Source organism: Engystomops pustulosus, chromosome 11 (assembly GCF_040894005.1).
Source record: "Engystomops pustulosus chromosome 11, aEngPut4.maternal, whole genome shotgun sequence".
Taxonomy (NCBI): domain Eukaryota; kingdom Metazoa; phylum Chordata; class Amphibia; order Anura; family Leptodactylidae; genus Engystomops; species Engystomops pustulosus.
In genome coordinates this window covers 26912131-26933268 of record NC_092421.1, presented here as the reverse complement: position 1 = coordinate 26933268, position 21138 = coordinate 26912131, and the positions used below count along the sequence as shown (strand labels likewise).

At 40.7% G+C, this 21138-nt stretch overlaps 1 protein-coding gene across 1 annotated transcript in view; it reads right to left on the bottom strand.

Moving 5' to 3' along the window:
- Nucleotides 1–21138, bottom strand: part of LOC140106702 (transmembrane protein 150A-like) — a 78590-nt gene that overhangs the window by 28971 nt on the left and 28481 nt on the right. The window contains exons 2-3 of the mRNA XM_072131297.1: nucleotides 20884–20931; nucleotides 7893–7964 (exon numbers count right to left, since the gene is read on the bottom strand). Of these exons, the coding sequence (XP_071987398.1) occupies nucleotides 7893–7964; nucleotides 20884–20931 (120 nt within the window). The remainder of the gene's footprint in view (nucleotides 1–7892; nucleotides 7965–20883; nucleotides 20932–21138) is intronic.

The window sequence follows — 21138 nt, the reverse complement described above, 5'->3', positions numbered from 1 at the left end:
CCACCAAGTTTTATACTGAAATCCCCGTACATCTGTTCCTGCTCTCGATACACATGTAAGTAAAAGCCAGCGCAGGACCTTTGAAAGTCCAAAAGGTCCTGAAACCGCAGATTGACGCATCCCCCATTCCCCAAGAAGATGAATTCTAGTAACATATATAGGAATGAATTCCAGACTTGTACGATCTATAATATCCATACAGCCCAGAACCCATGGGAGTCTTTCTCCACCCTGCTCTCTAGGACATAGGTGCATCATCAGCAAGGCAGGATTTACTCCAAAAATTTAGCATCAGGAATTGCAGTACTAGATTCTGCAAAAGCCTTGCACAATATAATTTATGGTTAATAGACAGGGGAACGTATATTATTGGCTTATCTGGATTAGTCACTGGTAGATGCTGACAGATTGTACTACAGAAATGTCCCCATCAGGCTGTATTTATAGCAGTATTCTAGAGGTCCGTTTCAGATGTTCCTACAGCAAGTACCAAGAAACATTTCCTCTTCGTGAAAGCAGCGAGACAAGTCTCAACGAGAGCACAAAAATCGGAACATTAGGACTGTACCGACTGAATAGACATCTCTGGAAACAAGTACATAAACAAGTCTATACTGGCCGGGATTAGGTACGACACGCACTCATGGAATTTTGGCTGAACTACTCCAAAACCAGCTCACTACTTTCCAGAAATTTCCTCCCACACATCCCTTCACTGTATTTGGATTTCTCACAGCAACCTAAAAAGGTTCACAGTCTAAATGCAAAGCTTGTTCAGAAAAGATGGGCTTCATTTACAGTAAAGAAACCCTTCATAATTCACAAGAGCCAACAGGACCGGGAATATCAGAGGGAAAACACGGAATCCTTAATAGGCTACTGTGGCCTCAAAACATTCTACAGCCTGAAAGCTGCATTATCCCCAATATGATCCTATCACCACACAAGAGATTTTCGGACGGGTGAGCAGCTTTGGCATCACAGGCACGTTTCTGTCTGGTGAGAGATTGTGCCATTACACTTACTTTCAGAATCTTTAATAGTAGTTTCCCATTACAGCAAATTAAAGTTATTGTTTGTATTATAAAAGTTACATAAAGTATATAGGACCATTCTGACCATTAATCTGTATGTAGCTGACGGACATTGCCGAGCGCCGTGCTCACCGATCTACATTAGCTGCATAGAGATTAATGGAGCAGAAAGGACATGCGCCGCCGTCTTCTCCATTAGTCTGACGGAGTGGCAACGAGGACACCTCATTTTTTGCGATCTGTGGGGATCTCATCACTGAAACCCCCCACTGATCAGCAAGTTAGGCCCTATCCCTATCAAAATTCATCATGATGAACCAGGGATGCTCACTCATAGATCCAGGCACTGTGACTGTGGTAATCTTCTTATAATTTGTTGTCCACGGCCTTCTTCCTTCTAACATCAACTTTAAAAAATATGATAATGAGCCTAAAGGGCTCTGGGGGTGTTAACAACGTCGCTCAGTGCTGCAAATTCATAGGCTGCTACAATGGGGTAGAAGGCACATAAATATACTGGGGCAGGCAGAGGGTGGCACTACAGCAATAAACTCTAATGGGCTCTGAAAACACCCAACAGAGCCCCTCCGACTCATTAACATAATTATAAAAGTTTATTTTAGAAGGAAGAGGGTAATGGATAACAAATATAAATAAGTTTACCACAGTCACAGTGCATAGATCTACGTCTAAGTGTCCCTGGTTTATCACAATGGATTTTGATAGTAGATTTTTTTTTAATACTTGCACTTTCTATGCAAAGAAGTCATGTAGGTGGTCCGATCAGCGCCTGTTATTGTATATAGATATAGTTGCCATGAACACCTTCCAGACTTTAAAAGCATAGAAAGAGCAGAGATTAAAGTGTAGAAAATACATGTTCATATGTCCATGTGATCAACTGCTCCTGCTCTATAACATTCTCCCCACACATTACACTGCATTTTCAAGGCAACAAGTTCCCTTCAGTTACACACAGTTGTACTATAGGACTTTACGGCATTTCATTTTCTTGAAGCTCAGTTCTGTTGCCAACTCACACCAGCCCGAAGTTCCCAAAGCAGTGACATAAATCCTCTCACTGTTGAGCCTCTCTCTTCATCACTATTGATTTAAAGTGTGCTTTAGTGGGTATTCCCATAAAAGAGCCCTTTGCTTAAACAGTATCTAAAAAAAGACTGTACCATCCGGACTGTGGTGGGAACAGCAAACATAGCCATGGTTTACACATACAGCAAATCAAAAGGATATGAATATATTCAACGGAGAGCTTCATAGCAAACAAATGTGTATTTACGGAGCAAAACACACTGGCAATTCTGCACAAAAAGCAAAAAAAAAAAAAAAAAAAAAATGTTTAAGAGATAATGGGGCACATTTACTAAGGGTCCGCGGACCGCATTTCCGTTGGGTTTCCCGACTATTTCCGTTTTGTGGAGCATTTAACATGGGTTTTTGGCGCACGAAATCAGATTTTTTTTTCATGCAACACAAATCCGGGGGCGTGCCGTCGGACAACCCTATTCAAAGTTCAAAATGTGTCGCAAGACTTGCCCTTACATACACCAGGAAAGAGAAGGAAAAAGAAGGTAAACTCCGGCGGACCTCAGCGGGGAAGCGACACATGCAGGATCTCGGGCGCACAAATCTTGCTTAATCACAGCAGACTTCATCCTCGTCGGACAACGCACCTTGGGGAGAGGGTAAGTAAATGTGCCCGATTGTCAAGATACCCTAACAGTTACCCTCAGAGGAGATCATCCAGCTTCGCCAGTCATATAAGTGGCAAATCTTAATATTGAAAATCTAGTTAACAACCTACACAGATGATGTAATAGTGGATATATTGGCCGCCAGTCAAAAAACAGCTAAACATCGCAACAAGGGACAACATTTTCATAATAGGCTCCACTAGCTCATGCTGGCAGCGAATGGGAGATAATTACAGCAATACCAGGTAATTAGTAACACAGACTTCTACGCCCTTATGTTATGACAATGCCTGAAATCTCCAGTGATTAATATTTTACTATGATATGTGCTATATTAAACATCATGGCGACATGAACTGTATATTCACACGTCTACTGTGACTTGTTCCAGATATCACCTAGAAGTTTTACAGCCATTAAACAAGACTGATCTTATTGCAGGGATACTCTTTATTTATCAATGGAGAATCATCACATTGGGGCACATTTACTTACAAGGTCACTGGAGTTCACCAAAAGGGGCCTTGTCCGTCTATAATGCTGCGTGTGGCGATCAACTAACATTGTGCGCCAGAAATTATGAATGTGTTGCTTCCCCGCACTGGTCCGACAGAGTACACCATCTTTTTTGTGGTGCAACTTTAATATACGGCGTGCGACACAATTTGAAAGTTAAATTTGTCACTCTGTCCGAAACGGTCGGAACGCCCGACAGCACGCCCCCTAATTTGTGTCGCATGGAAGCGGCACAGCTGCGCCACAAAAGGGTCACGTGCATCACAATCGCAGCACAGACACTTCTTAAATACCTGTGCACGCCATTTTAGCCATGAAGAAAGTGCACGTTCAGACAAAAGTGCAGCGTGCGGCCCTTTGTAAACGTGCCCAAATATCTTTAAATGTAAGCAAACTTCCGATTAAATTTGTAAGGAAAAAAGTTATTCCCCTAAGCGTCCCTCCTCTTACAAATTACTTGTGTGGGTATCATACTCCAGAAATTTACATTACCACTACACGAATCCAGGGATGAACCTGCTGCCTGAGGCGAGCTATAGAACTGCACACTCTGCGTCCCATTGAATAGTAATATTTTTTTTTTAGTAAGTGGGTTCTCTATGACGCGTCTCATGCTGATATCATGGGTGAAGAGACAAAATATTTAAGTGTCAGGTCCTGCTTTGTAGCAGATAATTGTGCCCCTGAGGCGGCCCCCATCTTGCTGCAGGTTCTGCTGCCTGAGGCAAGAGGCTCAACCCGCCTCAAGGAATCAAGAAAACATCTTCAGTGAAAACAAGGTCAGTGAGTGACCTTCTATAGGTTTTGATACACTAGCTTCTGGGGGCTGCAAGTCCCTACACTGGAACGGAGGGGGTCAGGCTAGTTTACCAATTTTAACGCAATTAACGCAATAAAGAGAAAAATTTGTATTGTATAAAACATTCTGGAGAAGATTTATCAGGACTTGGCATAGAACTGTGAACTACGCTTTGCTGGTTAAATCTACATTTTTCTGCTTAGGCTGTGATGGGGACAGAGAATCTAAGAAACATACCTTTACTAAGGAAGCTGACATTGTATATATAAAAAGAAAGGCTTTATACCATTCTGCATACTCAGCATGTTTTCATTATCTGTATATACCAACCTGTACATCTGGTTAGTTGTGTTTTTTCCAGGTCAGCACAGATTATACTCATCTACATAGGTATAGTTAGTTATAAAAAAAAAAAAAAAAGTAAGGAACAAACCAATTTCCAACTAATCCAATGGATTCGGACAAACCGCGGGATTTAACATCGCAAATTGTGTCGCAAGACATGCACTCACTTACACCGGGAAGAAGAAGGTAAACTCCATCGGACCTCAGCGGAGAAGCAACACATGCAGGATCTCAGGCGCACGATGTTGGTGACTCGCGCCAGACTTCATCTTCGTCGGATCGGGGATCGCAATAGGACCGGGTAAGTAAATGTGCCCCATTGAATCTCATTTTATGGGAAATAAAATTTTGTGGAGGATACATAGATCCAAGGAAAGGACCATATTGGGCTCATGATGGAATTATTTCTCTAGTATGGGCCACGTATAAACATTGAAGGAGAATAAGTTGGACTTGATGGAATGGTATCTTTTTTAATGTACTATGATTATGGGCATGCTTGTACAGAGTGACTAAGCTTAGCTCTCTACACTAGAGAACCCCAGTATAGCCCGGATGTTGGGCTGCCAGGGGACTCCCTGTAAGGAACATGACCATACAATGTCCAATCTCCATCACAAGTCAGAGGGATTCCACGTTCTACTGTTGCATTATTCAATGTTGGTGATGGGATTCGATCCACAAACTTGGAACTGCAGTTGCTCTCTTTTTTTTCCATAAATTTTTTTATTTTATTTAAACAAATCTTCTTATACAAAATACATAGACATAAAATTAATAATTACCACAACAGCAATAAACACAGCGAGTATACAATTTAATTACAGAATCGCTACATATTTGGCTTTCCTTAACAATTCAAAAGCTATTGTGATACAGTATGCAGTATAAAATATTTCCCCTCTTTTCCCCAAAACCCTCCCCTCCCCCCGGTGGCTGGTGATTATGCATGCCATAAATATGGATTCAGCAATTGCCATCATGGGCTCTGGAGTTATCAAACCACATTTTACGCAATCTGTCTCTAGCACTTTGTTTCATCTCATAGCATTCTCCCATAATCATACTGTCCATCTTACTCTTCCATACCTTGGGCTCTGTCACATTTTTCCAATTATACAGTATGACCTTTCTTGACATCAAAAGACCCTTCATGGAATAGAGAATCATTTCGGCTGACCCCTTCACCCCAATCCTAGTGCCCAAAATACAGATCTTAAAATCATATGGAATGGTGCAATCAAACGATTGTTGTAAACATTCAATTACTCCCTCCCAGTATCGGGTCAATTTTGGACATCTCTAGATCATATGGATTAGACCAGCGTCCACCAGATTACATCTGGGACACTTCTCTTTCTTTATTTTACAGAACTTATTTAATACTCTAGGGCAGTGATGGCGAACCTTTTGGAGACAGAGTGCCAAAACTACAACTAAAATCCACTTATTTACCCTGAAGTGCCATCATGGCATTTTAAGCAGTAACTTATTGCTACCTGTTCTTCCACAACTTTCAATCGTATGGGCCTCCTGAGGCCATCAATACAGTTGAAAGAAGGAGGGCAAATTCAGACTCTCGTTATAGCTTCTCTCCAGGGTATCTCTGCGGAGGAAGAATGGTGGGTCCAGAATGAGGACCTCGGAAGATATTGCAGTTCTGTCAACTCCTTTTCACTTTCCCCGCCGTTCCAAACAGCCAATGAAGTGTCACTTTAAAATAGCAGCATCTCTTAAGTTGTCTGGGACTGCAGGAAGATTTGGTCCTGTTTGGTGAACTCTGTCCTGGGGTGATGGCATGTGTGCCCACAGAAATAGCTCCGAGTGCCACTTCTGGCACTAGTGCCATAGGTTCGCCATCACTGCTCTAGGGGTTCTATGGAGCAGAAATATTTGGGATACTACATAAGAAAAATTACTTGTTTGTTTAATCATTTTTATGCGTCCATCCATTCATCCAAAGATAGATCTACTATTTCCCTCTTCCATTTTTCATAGGAGTATAGTACTGGGGGAGGCTTTTCATCAGATAAAGCCTTATATATTTTTGCCATTAGTCCCTTTGGTCCCAACTTGGAATTAAGAATTTTTAGGAGGGGATGTTGCTCTTCCCTATGCTCGCCACAAGCTACGATAGATCTGAAAGCATATCTCATTTGGGCATATGGTAGCCAATCCTTGCTACTCAATTCGAAATTCACTGACAACTCCTCCAAAGGTTTCAACCCATTCACCCCCATTATCTGGTGCACATAAAAAATACCTTTCTCATGCCAAAATGTATAACCCTCGATAGGTGCCAAGGTCCAATCCCCATCTCCAGATAAAGGTGTTACGTGTAGAACATTTTTCCACTCCAATTCTTTTACCTTATCCCACACCCATTGCATCAATTTAAATAAAGCACAGTTCATTTTAAATTCCTCCCTAACCATTACCTTAGATTCAAGCAAACTCCACACCCCGCGCCCTTTCAAATAGTTATCTCTTTCCCCCAACGTGTAATATATATTCTCTATATTGCAATCCCTTATATTTATACTGCCGTTGCTCTCTATGGGCATATTTTTCTCTGGCTCATCACAAGAAGGGGACCCCCAAGATCCGGAGAACGAGAATCTAGTTCTTGCTAATTGATGGTGCGATAGAACGAGCATGCACTCTGCCAGTCCATTCTCTGCCTAGGAGTTGGGGATATAGCGGAGTACAGCGCTCGACTACCTCTGGCACTCCCACAGAATAGAATGTAGCTGCAGGGTGCATGCTCAACCAATATGCGAGGTGCAGATCGCCATTCTCAGGATCACGGGGGAACTACCTCTTTAATACAAAGTTGGTTTAAAAAGGTTTCAATTGCCTTTTGTTTTTAAACCCAACCAATAAAAAAAATGGTTGTATAAATTACATGAGTTTTTAAAAATCGAAACATGTACAGCAACCTTAAAAAAAAAAAATATATATATCTATATCTATATCTATATATATCAATTTATTATCAAGGATCATGATTTTACGCCAAGTATAAATCACAGCAACTATTTGCATAATGAAACAACTTCAACACTTTTTCCACAGTTAATAACTAACTGTAATAAAGTTTTGCTAAAATCTGCCCCAATAATACATTTGAAAAAAATTGGGGCACATTTACTAAGGGGCTTGCGCCAGTTTTTTGTCAGACTTTGCATGTTCTTTTCAGTGCAGACCGCTTGCACAGGTATTTAAGAAGTGTCTGCAACCCTTGTGTGTCATGGCTGCACTATTCTTCAGGAGACACAAATTTCATCACCGTGCCCATGTGCCATATTTAACACGCTCTCTGCTGGCGCAGTGCAGTGGGCGGCAGATTCATGAAGAACGTATGATATATGTCCCCATTATCTTCAGATTTTTCAGAAGCAACTACCAAATGGCTTATATTATGCAGATGCCCATTGTTCTGTCAACTAGGTTTGTAAATCAATCATCTATCATCAATGTTCTTACCTTACAAGAGGGATGTGATCCAACGTGCAACAAGTACCATCATTCAGTGACTCACAGGTGTGATTATATACCCTGCCAAAAAAAACCATGTACAATTACATAAGAACCACAGCAAGATTAAAGGCAACAGGGTTGTCATTTTTTCAATCTAAGTAGACGCATATATGGATATGTATTCCAGAAAGGAAAAAAAAAAAAAATTTAAAAAAATTAAAAGAAATATGCTTATATATGCTTATTAAATGCAAGTGCACCGGGGGGAATCAACAGAGCCCCAGGAGCAATGTTTACATCCTCTACTGGGATGAGCTCCCATGCCATCTCTCTCCTCCTGCATTTACTCCTCCAATGATGCAGGGGGCAGTGTCATAGTGTGGATTCTGCCAGCACCCATCTTCCTCCCTGTGTTTTTGCAGTCGGAACACATTGAGGAAGCACCTACAAACCTACAGAAAGTAACTATATAAATGTAAATCTATCCATCACCTATCTCCAGTGATCTCTCTCAGTCCATCTAATTTGTATCTATTTTCTTATCTTTCTCCCATCTATCTCTCTCCTATGTGTATCTTTTTATTCATCCATCTTTCTGTCTATCTATATTGTAACTAATATTTGTTATCTATCCAGACATCCATCTATACATGTGACCAGGGTAACATCATATAAGGTCCTGTTACATTTGCACGGTCTACCCTATGTAGGTATCTGATCACATGAAATCACAGCAGCCTCCATGGAGGATGGGGAGGAGTAGAAGGAGTCGAAGATGTTGCAACCTTAGGTGACATCATCCTAGTCACATGACATGCTGAGAAGAGGCATGGGGAGGTGCAGATGGGAGGGGCCATCTGAGCAGGACAGATCCCCTTTGATGCCAGGTAATATTAGATAAAGGTGGTCTATGGAGATGTGAGAAAAACAATTATCTAAAAGAAGGGGGTCAGATAATAGGGCTCTATAGGAAGCTGTCACTAACTATTTGTGAAGATGTGGCGATAGTTTAACCTTAAGTTGATTTTAAATGGAACCTGAGTTTCCACACCAACCATGTTGATTTTAGCAAAGATTTTGATTCAGATAATCTGAATGCTTTGATTATACCCCAAGTCTAGAAATAATCAGCTAAACCATGAAAAAAAAAAAAAAAAAAAAAAAAAAAAACAACAACATAGGTTATACTGCTGGAAAGCATTCTCCTGTAATCCACACACCCAGATCCATCAGTCAGACTTCCAGCTAATGAAACCCTATTTATCATTGCCTCTTTTCTAGAGTTCTACGAAAAGTGTGCTATACATCAATTCAACTGCAACTTGGCATTACTCAAGGTAATCTCAAATGTGCACACCATCACAATAGAGACCCAGCCCACAAACCATGTTATACAAGTGCTTATTCCTCATTTCACCCCTCCTCCTCATAGACTGTAAGCTCTTGTGTCACCCACTCCTCCTCATAGACCGTAAGCTTGTGTCACCCCCTCATCCTCATAGACTGTAAGCTCGTGTCACACCCCCTCCTCCTCAGACTAGCTCTTATGAGCAGGGCCCTCACTCAATTGTTTCATAGGACTGTTGTTACTCTTCAATGTCCAATTTTATTTATTTTGTCTATATTTATTTTAAATATGTTCCCCAGAATCTGTAAAAGCGCTACGGAATAAAGAAAATTATTATTCCAATAACAAAAGATGATAACATGAGCAATGGGAAGTCTCTAAATTTAACATGGTTAGTAGATTACATTAAAAATCAGCAGCATCTGCAGCAAAACCCTTAAGAACATTTTCCACATTATCTAGAGCAAAAAACTAAAAATTTGTCAGAAAAATAAATATGTGCTCCAGATTTGTCTATGCTTTCCAAAACTTCAAAAAGAAAAACCGTTTCCAAACCCTCTTTTCATCCATGAAGAATCTGTTTCATCAAGAAGAAAAGAGGAGCCATATTGCGTATGATTGTACTGTACTTTAAAAGATTACAATTCAGAAGTGTAACATAAATAAGTAACAGAAAAGTTAAGATTAACTTCAGTGAATTTTTGACAGGCAAATATTTAACCAATATACAGAGAACTAAACATTACATTTAAGCACCATCATTCCCAAGCAATTGACAGGGAAATAATTGTACAAAATCTTCAGTACAGTCCTTAATACTGTATATCCAGCACTTTCTAAGCACCAGAAATAAGTGTCCGCATTGTTGTGATGCTTACCCTATGAAGCCTAGACTGTGCTGTACAGAAACCATGATATAGTATATGATTATAGTCAAAAGAAATTGAAAGCTTTATAAAAACACAGGTCTATTTCTACAGTTCTAAATAGGACCATTCACACTTCCCTTCCATGCAGAATTACAACATGCAAGCAGGATGAGCATTTTTTTTTCTGTTATAGCAAACCAGGATTACAAAAAAAAAAAAAAAACCACACACACAGAACCAGAAAACACCTGAGCAGGTGTTACAAATTATCACATTTCAAAATTTACACATAAGATGACAAAAAAAAAAAAAAAAAAACAACACTACTACCCACTAATCAGATAATAAGGATAAGTCATCAAAAACAAAGTTGTTAAACTCAAATATTAAGGTTTCATGCGAACGTCTTACAATAGAATGTGGTGATGGAACGCAAAAGTCTTTTAGATATCCCACATTTTTAAGTCTTACTTCGTTCCTACACTGAGCCTTGTGCCATAAAGTCTGTCCTAACAAGCACAAAGACTGGAATGTTAATAAATTAGGAATTTAAGACATTCCATTTGTTATACAAAATGGTTTCCAGCTATGCTGCTATAATGTTGTATTGAAATTTAATTTTTGGGGAAAGAAGTTCCATCCCCTCCAAAAGGAATGGTGACCCATTGCCATTTAGCATTCAGTTAAGGGTACATGCACACGCGGTATGCCCACCGTGCGGGCATACCGCCGTGTGCTGGAGAGAAGGAGGTGGTGACCCCTCCTCCCTCCATAGAGAATAGCGGCGCACGGCCGCCGAAAGATAGGGCATGCTCTATCTTTTTGCAGTGTGCGGCCCGGATCGGTGCCACACATGTTTGGCACCGTATCTGCGCCGTGCCGCTATTGCCGTCTATGGGGACGTACATGAGGCCGCAAATTTGCGGCCGCATGTACGTCCCTGCAGACGGCCATGTGAATAAGCCCTACGTTAGACTTTCATTTGAAACCAAACTTCTTAAAGGGAACCTGTCAACAGACGACCCATTTTTAGCACCCCTAGAGTCCCCATAGAGCATTGTACATACACTGCCAAAAGTTTTTGCATGAAAAATCGGTTTTACAGAAAAAAAATAAGTTATACATTAATTTACAAGACCACGTGCTCAAAGACTAGTCAACTCAAAGAAAAATTACATATAAACCTAATGACTGTATTTTTAAAGCGGTCATATAACTAAAAGGTGCCCTTCAAACTACCTTATCGTTATCATTTTAAAATGTATGCACATTACGATATTGAACTATATGCATATAAGTAAATAGGTAGATTATAGGTCTCCAAATGGACTAGAAAAATGCAATGGCACAATAATTTTTAAACCTATTTTATGAAAGATTTAATAAATATGAAAATTAGAAAATATAAAAAAAATAGGGATCAGGAATTGGACCCAAAAAAAGCACAAAAAAATACAGCTACAGTTCACTTTGCAAAAAGTAGAAGAGTAGAAAAATAAAAATCTCGAAACATAGCTGTCCCAAGAAGTATTGAAAAAACATAACAAAGCTTTAAAATAGGTAAATGAGTACATGACCCATAGAGAAAAAAAAATGTATCAGGTCACGTCAACACAGTCATAACTAAAGAGGGAAAGTAATGTTTATTCACACATGCCACCTGGCTGGCATTACTTCTCGTAACATCACTGTATGCAGAAACATTTACTAACCAAGCTCAATATTCAGAGAGACCTCAGGCCACAATGAGGCAATGTTTTATATGTTCTTGGAAACATTAAAGCATAAATGGCTTAATCTTAAACTTGGACCAGTAGATCATTCAAAGTCTTGTCAAATGCATTCTCACCCTCATAGTTGGAGTATTCCCCCCTTACACCATTGGTTCTAGTGGAGATCAATTTGGTAATATGGTGCACAGGATCGGTTTTAGATCATAGTTTATACAGTTGAAACAATGTGGGGCCCTGGGCAAAATTTCATGAACAGTCACAGTCAGTAAGAGGCTCCCTTAGCCCTGCACAATAACAACACTTTGTAGTTACAAGCAGTTGTATGGCAAGAATCTGTAATATGGGACATAGGCAGATAAATATGAAGGACAATATAGATTTATAGATAGATATTAGATTTACAGATGCATAAATAAAAAGTAGATCATTTACAGATAGATGGTACATACAGCAGAAGAGAAAGAAGATAGATATGAGAGATACAGTAGATCAATTGATAGATGGATAGATAATAGATAGGTAGATATATAGATAGACAAAAAGCTAGATAGATAAATGGTTAGATATAGACAGATCTATAGATAGATAACTAGAGATGGATAGATAATAGGTAGGTAGATATATAGATAGACAAAAAGATAGATAGATAAATGGTTAGATATAGACAGATCTATAGATAAATAACTAGACAGATGATAAATACAGGAGATAGAAGATAAGCATCTTCACCCGGCTATTAAACCAAGGGGTATAAATAGAGCAATACATCCTCTGCACACAAAAGACCACATACAGGGGACCCTGGGAAAAATGCCCAAATTGCCACCCCCTAAATGCGGTCCCTGAGGGCGCAGTGTAGAGTCAATAAAATCAGTTCCAAGTTTGAAACCAGATGATCATTAGTGAATTCCTAGTATACAAGGCAAGATAGTATACAAGACAGTTCTACACTCAACTCCAAAGAAAGAAATTTGGTGTATTGTAACCATTACCGATCTACCAACAGCCACCATTGTCTTCTAAACATGGATTGCTATTGACTGGAACCATATTAGTGATTAATCCAGGTTGTGTCTTGGATCAGATGATCAATGGGTTTCAAGTTTGGAGGTCTCGGAGTGAGCATTTCAATCCCGCTTTTAATGTGTAGTGACACGGCATCCCCACACAGGGCATGGGTTTCCTAGTACCATCTATGACCTATTGAAACACCTTCTTGCCCTTACTGGTCACTAGATTAAAGGGGTTATCCAGTTATAAAAAAATTACTTAGGGCCGGGCTGGGGTGTGCTTTTCAAAAATGATAAACTTGTACTTGCCTCATCCGGCGCCACCAATGTCCCATGCCACGGTCAGTTTGATCCGTGCCCCTGTTTGTTTACAGGGGCACAGAAGCCGCGCACAGGGAACTTCCGGTCCACGATGTGGCCGGCTCCTCTCATCCGTCCCCATCTCTCAGTGTCGGGAGCTTCCGGCCGGTAGGCAGCTCCCTGTGCACCCTTGTAAAGAAACCGGCGCACAGATGAGATGGACCGCGGACCGGGACACCAGCAGCGCCGGACGAGGCAAGTATATGTTTAATAATTTTAAATACCCAGCCCAGTAAATGTTTACACCCGGATAACCCCTTTAATCGAACACTTATGGGATAGTTTGACACTCCAGCGTTGGTGACCTACAAATGTGCCGAATCAACAGGTCTAGCTCTAACATGTATGGACAAACGTGCTGCTGGATACCATATTAGACCCGTAAACTTCAAGGTATTTCACATTTGGTCAAGGAGTATACAGACAATCCCTGGGTTATGTACAAGTTCAGTTCTTTAGGTTTGTTATTAAGTTGAATTTGTATGCAAGAACTGTATATTTTATAATTGTTGCTACAGACAAAATTTTTGTGTCCCTGTGACAATTGGATTCTCAAAATATTTTTGCTGTCATAGGAACAAGGATTATCAATAAAACCTCATTAAAGACACCTTAAAGCTGATCATGCAGCCTCATTAAACACACATCACTATTGTTTTTTATTGCTTTCGACAGATGCATTTATACTTAGTTAAAGGGGTATTCCAGAGATAAGCATAATTCATATGCAAATGGGTTGTTAAAATATAAGAGAATATGTAATTAGTTATTTAAAATTTTGCTCCCCTTAGTAGAAAAAAGTTGTGGATATACACTAATGAAGAAAATGTCCACTGGTCACATGTGATCACCACTAAGTTTGTCTGTAGTTGGTTGGTTGCAGTGCATTCAGTATAGCCAGTGTTAGAGACGTCATTTCAGTGTGGTGATGTGCAGTGATGGCAGTTACACATCATTACTATGGTAACACAGCAGGACAGTCTGCTCCCAGTGATGCTGTAACAGAGCATAAGAGGGAGGAGGAGTTACTGAGAGCTGAAGGGTCATGGGACTTGTAGTTTCTAGTGGCAACCATCTGGCAGATAACTCCCCTAATAAAAATCAAACTATTTAAGCTCCAATTTGTGACTAATGACTGAGTTTTTTTATATTCATTTATTTATAGCATTATGGGTTTTGGTATCAGACGTTCATATTCCAGGAATACCCCTTTAATCAACCAGAGAAAGGCCAACAAGCCACTCTACCTCGTTGAAGGAGGGCACATTAGATAAATACCATATATACTCATGAATAAGCCGAGGTTTTCAGAAAAAAAAAAAAAATGTGCTGAAAATCCTCAACTCGGCTTATACACAAGTCAACACACGAGCCCAGCACTTAAAAAAATAAAAACTTATACACTCACCCTTCCGGTGGCCCTGATGCGCAGCGCAGCTCCCTGATGTCAGCACGGCTCCTCTTCTGTCTTCCGTGCCTGTCTTCTTTCTTCTGTATCATGCTGCAGGGTGTGGCCATGTTTCTTCTAGGGCGGCGCATAGTATGACGTCAGCAGCGGCCGCGTCATAGTATGTGCCTGCAGTCCGGGAAGAAACATGGCCGCGGCCTGCAGCCCGATACAGAAGAAAGAAGACAGGCGCGGAAGCCAGAAGAGGAGCCACAATGACATCGGGGAAGCCGTGCTGCGTATTGGGGCAGCCGGAGGGTGAGTATATACGTTTTTATTTTAGTGCTGGGCTGGCTGTATACTACTGGGGGCAGGCTAGGCAGGCTGTATACTACAGGGGGCAGGCTGGCTATATACTGTGGGGGGGGGGGGGGTCTGTGACCAATGCATTTCCCACCCTTGGCTTATACTCGAGTCAATAGGTTTTCCCAGTTTTTGGAGGTAAAATTAGGGGTCTTGGCTTATACTCAAGTATATACGGTAGGTAAATAGACATTATTTAACATACAAATGTATTCCACATATACAACAGAAGATATCCATTATGGAGGTAATAATTAACAGGTCTAAATACCCTCATTTAAGGAGAAGCGTCAGAGTGTTGTTGTCTGTGCAGTTGTCAAAAGTTGTTCTCTTACACATAGTAACAAAATCAGAAGTGGGCATGTGTCCTACTCATCCTTGCTATGTAAATTATATGCATTTGTCTTTTTAGGTCATAATGTTTCCAAAGACACACTTCAAATACTGAAACACTTCATAGATGTGAAAGTAGCAAAAAAAAAAATAAAAAAAAATAAGTAAAAATGAATCACTGTGGTTGGAAATTTTGTGGCTAAAATGTGTAAACTACTCATATGTGAGGCTAAGCAGACCGAATGGAATACTTTACAGAGGGAAAGCTTATAATTCCCCACAAGCTTTCACACCATATAACTGTATTCTGTTCTGAACAACCTGAGACTTTGTATAGTAAACTATCAGAATCTTGCTGAATGCATCGAGTCTTATTTACACCACCATCAGCCATGACGTGGCAATCGCCTTTTTTTTTTTTAAATTTCATTTGTTGACGACAAAAACAGCAAATCGATTCATAGCAATATGGGTTACATCGAATGAAAACAGCACCATTAAAAGGGTTGTCCGAGTTCTGGAAAAAAAACTAAAGGTGGCCGGGAGAGGGCTGCTTAAAAAAATAAAGACCTACCGTATATACCGGCGTATAAGACGACTTTTGAAGACAGAAAAATCTTCTGTCTTCTCTGGGGTCGTCTTATACGCCGGTAATCGTCTTATACGGCGGCATGGAGAGGGCTCACAGGCTGAGCCCTCTCCATAGCCGGTAAGTCTTTGCTGCATATTGCAGCAAAGGCTTACCGGTAACACCCGCGATCGGTGCTAGCACCGATCGCGGGTGTTTGCACAGCGATGGCTGCCGGCAGCCTCAAAAATACATCGGGGGGAAAATACTCACCCTCCGTTGGCCCCGATGTCCGCGCTGTGCTGTCTTCAGTCTTCCGCGCCGTCTTCTTTCTTCTGCTGGGCGCCGCCATGTCTTTCCCCGGGTCGGCGCCTAGTATGACGTCAGCAGCGGCGCGTCATACTAGGCGCCTGCCGGGGAAGATCAATGGCGGCGCCCAGCAGAAGACGACAGCGCGGACATCGGGGGAGCAGCGCCGCACATCGGGGCCACCGGAGGGTGAGTATATAAGTTTATTTTTTTTTTTTTAATGCTGGGCAGTGCTGTATACTACTGGGGGCAGTGCTGTATACTATTGGGGGCAGTGCTGTATACTACTGGGGGCTGTGCTGTATACTACTGGGGGCTGTGCTGTATACTACTGGGGGCTGTGCTGTATACTACTGGGGGCTGTGCTGTATACTACTGGGGGCTGTGCTGTATACTACTGGGGGCTGTGCTGTAATGGTAATGTTGTTGTTGTATGCCTTATGTTTTTGAGCGACAGTTTTCCTGCTATATACCTGCATGTCATAAGAATTTACATTAAGAAAAGGGCCATGTTAAATTCAAATCTGTTTTTTTTTTAATTTTTACCGGTGTTTTGTATGCGTTGGAAAAGGGGTAGTCTTATACGGCGAATATATCTTAAACTCTATATTTTAAACAGGAAAGTAGGGGGGTCGTCTTATACACCAGGTCATCTTATACGCCGGAATATACGGTACTTACTTTCCGGTGCCCTACGGTATCCAGCGCTGCTGTCGATCTGGTCCGGGCGCCATGTAAACAAACATGGCCGCCGGAGCAGAGCAGGACTCAGCTTCCGGCCGGCCGTGCACACCTACTTGTCCCTATACACAGCATTGTGTATGGGGGCCGGAAGGTTGTCGGGTCCGGCTGGAAGCACCGGAGGGCACCGGAAGGTAAGTAGGACTTTATTTTTTTAAGCAGCCCTCTCCCGGCCACCTTTAGTTTTTTTTCCAGATCTCTTAGACAACCCCTTTAATTATAATCACCCGACCATCCCCATTACTGCAAGAGTCCAGAAATGTCCATTGAACATGTTGCAGCAATTTTGAAACACCTTGCCGACCGAGGACGAACTATATCGTCCTTGTGTGGCAAAGGGTGTATGGAGAGGGCTCACGAGCTGAGCTCTCTCCATACACACCGGGTAATGGCTGTATAAAACAGCCAGCACCCGCCTGTCACTGCTGTGGTCGGTGCTGGCACCGATCGCGGCAGTTAACCGTTATATACCGCCCCCTGGAACGTCATCGAAGGGCGGTGATCAGTTGCTATGGCAGCCTAAAGTCTCATTGAGACTCGTAGGCTTGCCATGTGTAATGATTTCTAATAGCCAGCAGAGGGCAGGCTATTAGAAATCATAGTAAAATAGCTATATACTGCAATACAGTAGTATTGCAGTATAAAGTATTAGCAATCAGACCTTGCAGGATTAAATTACCCTGGAGGATCTAAAATAATGGTAAAAAAATTATCATTTTTTTTTTTGAAAAAATAGTAAAAAAAAAAGCAAAAGTTTAAATCACCCCCCTTTCCCTAGAACTGATATAAATATAAATAAACAGTCAAAATCATAAACACTTTAGGTACCATCGCATCCCAAAATGTCTGATCAAAATATATTAGCAAATTTTCCCGGCGTTTAACCCCCATAACGGAAATTGGCGCCAAAAGTCGAAAATGCCACTTTTCTGCCATTTTGAAAAATATAAAAAAAATTCTATAAAAAGTGATCAAAAGCCCATACAGTCCTCAAAATGATAGCATTAAAAACGTCATCAAAAGTTGCAAAAAAAATGACCACACCCACAGCTCCGTACACTGAAGTATGAAAAAGTTTTTAAATGTATGAAAGCATTATAAAACCTATACAAATTTGGTATCCTCGTGATCGGACCGAACCAAAGAATAAAATAGGCATGTGATTTGGGGTGCTCAGTGAAAGATTTAAAATCCAAGCCCACAAGAAAAACGGCGCAAATGCGTTTTTTTTCAACATTTTCACTGCATTCTGAATTTATTTTCCCGCTTCCCAGTACACGCCATGGAATGATAAATACCATCACTATGAAGTGGGGAGTGAAAAATAAAAATGCAAAAATGAAAAAGAGTCCGGAGTAGCTCATGAGCGCTTCCCCATTTGATCTTGAAACATCAGTTGAAGCTGGACATACAATTGTATCACAGTACACACAGACAGTATTGCAGTATACAGTAGGAGCAATATAAGTACGGTTAAAAAAAAAAAAAAATACAAATAAAGCTAATCCTACTTTCCCATAAACTTTAATAGTCCATCTTTTTTATATTCATCAAAATATTAAAATGCATATTCTTCACACTTTTCCGCATATTTTGCAACACCATTAAAATCAATGAGAAGTGGGCATACAGCCACATGCATTTCAAGGGACAATACATTTGAATGGACGTATTTCCCACCGTACTTGCTCTATCTTTCCCCACACGTATGGCAGTGACAACCTTCTGCCTAGGGAGAAAGGAGGGGTAAGCAGCACTCACCCCTCCTCTCTCCAGCGGGCGGCTGTACGCTCCTCTGGGCAAGCATACGTTTGTGTGAAAGGGGCCTTACACAGGTCTATACAGCGAATTATAAAAGCGTAATTGGTGTCAGAAGAAGGCAAAACTATTTTTTTATATTTACACTTTATTTTAAAATGTATTAAAACAAAATAAAACCCATATAAATTTGGGATTTTTGTGATTGTACCAACCCAAACAATAAAAGGAGTGGTGTCAATTGGACCATACAGTGAAAGCCATAAAAAAAAAAAAAAAAGAAGAAGAAGAAGATGCGCATTTTCGGGCTTAGTCTATTTCACAGCATTTTGCTTTCCCCCCCCCCCCCCCAAGCAGAAAATAAGCCCTTAAAGAAAAATAAAGTTATTGCTCTTGAAAGGAGAGGGTGCAAAAAAACAAACGCAAAATGGAAAAAATGCATTGGTGGCAAGAGGCTACATTAATTAATAAAATTATATGTAATTTGTTATCTAAATGATCATACTGAACCAATAATAAAAAGGGGATTTGTCATATGCACCACAAAGGATGTACAATTGACCCACAAAAAAACATCCCTCATAAACCATAGTAAATAGAAAAATAAAAAATTTCTGGCTAGGAGTGAGGCGGGTAAAATAGGGAGCGTTGACAAGAACAAAGTGGTCCTGTTACTATCAACAGTTCCAAATGTCGCTAACCAGCAGAAGTAGTAGTGCAGAAGTTTATAGAGTTACAGGGTGTACACCACCAGGATTAACAGATCCAAAAATGGTCACTCGGGTTATAGTCCGTAACCTTATGTCTAGGGATAGAAGCCTAAACCTTACACTGTACACTTCTATCTAGATTAATCGACAGGCCCAATGTTTATATCCATCTGAAACACGTAGCCAACATTCTGTCTAGAAAGCTTTCCCTTAAAACGAGAGGATGACAGCCAACATCAGCGCGGCAAAGTTGTTTTATGTTCAGGATTATCGCTTAATAAAAATAGTACAAGATAACAATGTTGCTGTGGGCGAGGTCATATAAGGGAAGGGATTCCTGCAGAGAGAGAGAGAAGTCCAGCATTGTCTTCTTGAGAAAGAATTCTGAGCAGAATAAAATACAATCTAATTCACACGGACGTATGAAAACGGCCGTATACGTACCGTTTTTTTACGGGTGACATACGGCCACATTCATTTCAATGGACGATACGTCCAACCATTTATATAGCCGTTTTTGACACTGGAGTGTACATACCGTATACTGGCTGTATAAAAATATAGAGCATGTCCTATTTTCTCCTGTATTTCAGTTCTGTATGCCCTAAAAGTCTATGGGCATGTATAAAATATGGGTTAAATACGTGCTGCATACGGATGAAAAACGTCACGTATATACGTGTTCATACGGCCCGTAAATACAGGACTGGAGAAATCATACGGTCGTGTGAATGTAGCCTAAAAAAGTTTCAATAAAACCCAAAGAGTATAGTCCTCCTATTGCTGACCAGTGGGGAGCAGATGAGCCATATCTTATCCAAACAGTGATGCATTATATGACCATTAAAGGATCCATAAACATCATGATAAACCAGGGACTCTTACTCGTAGATCCGAGCACTGTGACTGCAATAATATTTATATATTTGTTATCCATAACCTCCTTCCTTCTAAAGTCAACTTTTAAAATTATGCTAATGAGTCTGAAGAGCTTTAGGGAGCTGTTACAGGGTGCTAGGAGTACTTTCTCCTTCCATCTGTGTGCTGAAACCTTCTCTTCTGCAGTGAGATTACATCAGGTGGGACGGGTGGAGAACAGCAGCCTGTGAAGCTGCAGCACAGAGGGGTTCTGCCAACACCCTCAGATTACCTTAATTTTAAAAATGTTGATTTTAGAAGTACGAGGCCATGGATAACAAATATAAGAAGAAGATTACCACAGTTACAGTGCCTGGATCTATGAGTAAGTGTCCCTGGTTTACCATGCTGCGCTGAATTCCGATAGCTGTAAGCATTAAAACGTATGACTGTCATATTGATGTACTTTCCTTAGGATGGACCAATGATATAAGATCAGTGGGTGCCCGCTTCTTAGTACCACCATCGTTCAGGTGTTTAAAAAAGTGGCAATGCAGACACTAGCAGCATTTTACTTAGGACCTTTATAGCAGATATTTTTTTAATGCCATAAAAGGTGTAACACAAATCAAAGCAATTGATAATCTTACCAATTGGAAACCGGGCAAATGTGGTTGTTCGACAATGCCATGGCATACCTGTAACACAAAATAAATATAACATAAGGTTATAATGTTGGCAAATGCTTAGAATGTGAAAGCAAAGTTATGGTTTCACAAAACATTATTACTCCATTTACTATACTTATTAACTACATCAGAGTAGCATGTAGGAAGCATCTAGCCATGTTTACGCAACAGATGGTGCCGGAGGGGGGTAGCAGGGTGTAGTGGGGGTCACAGAGA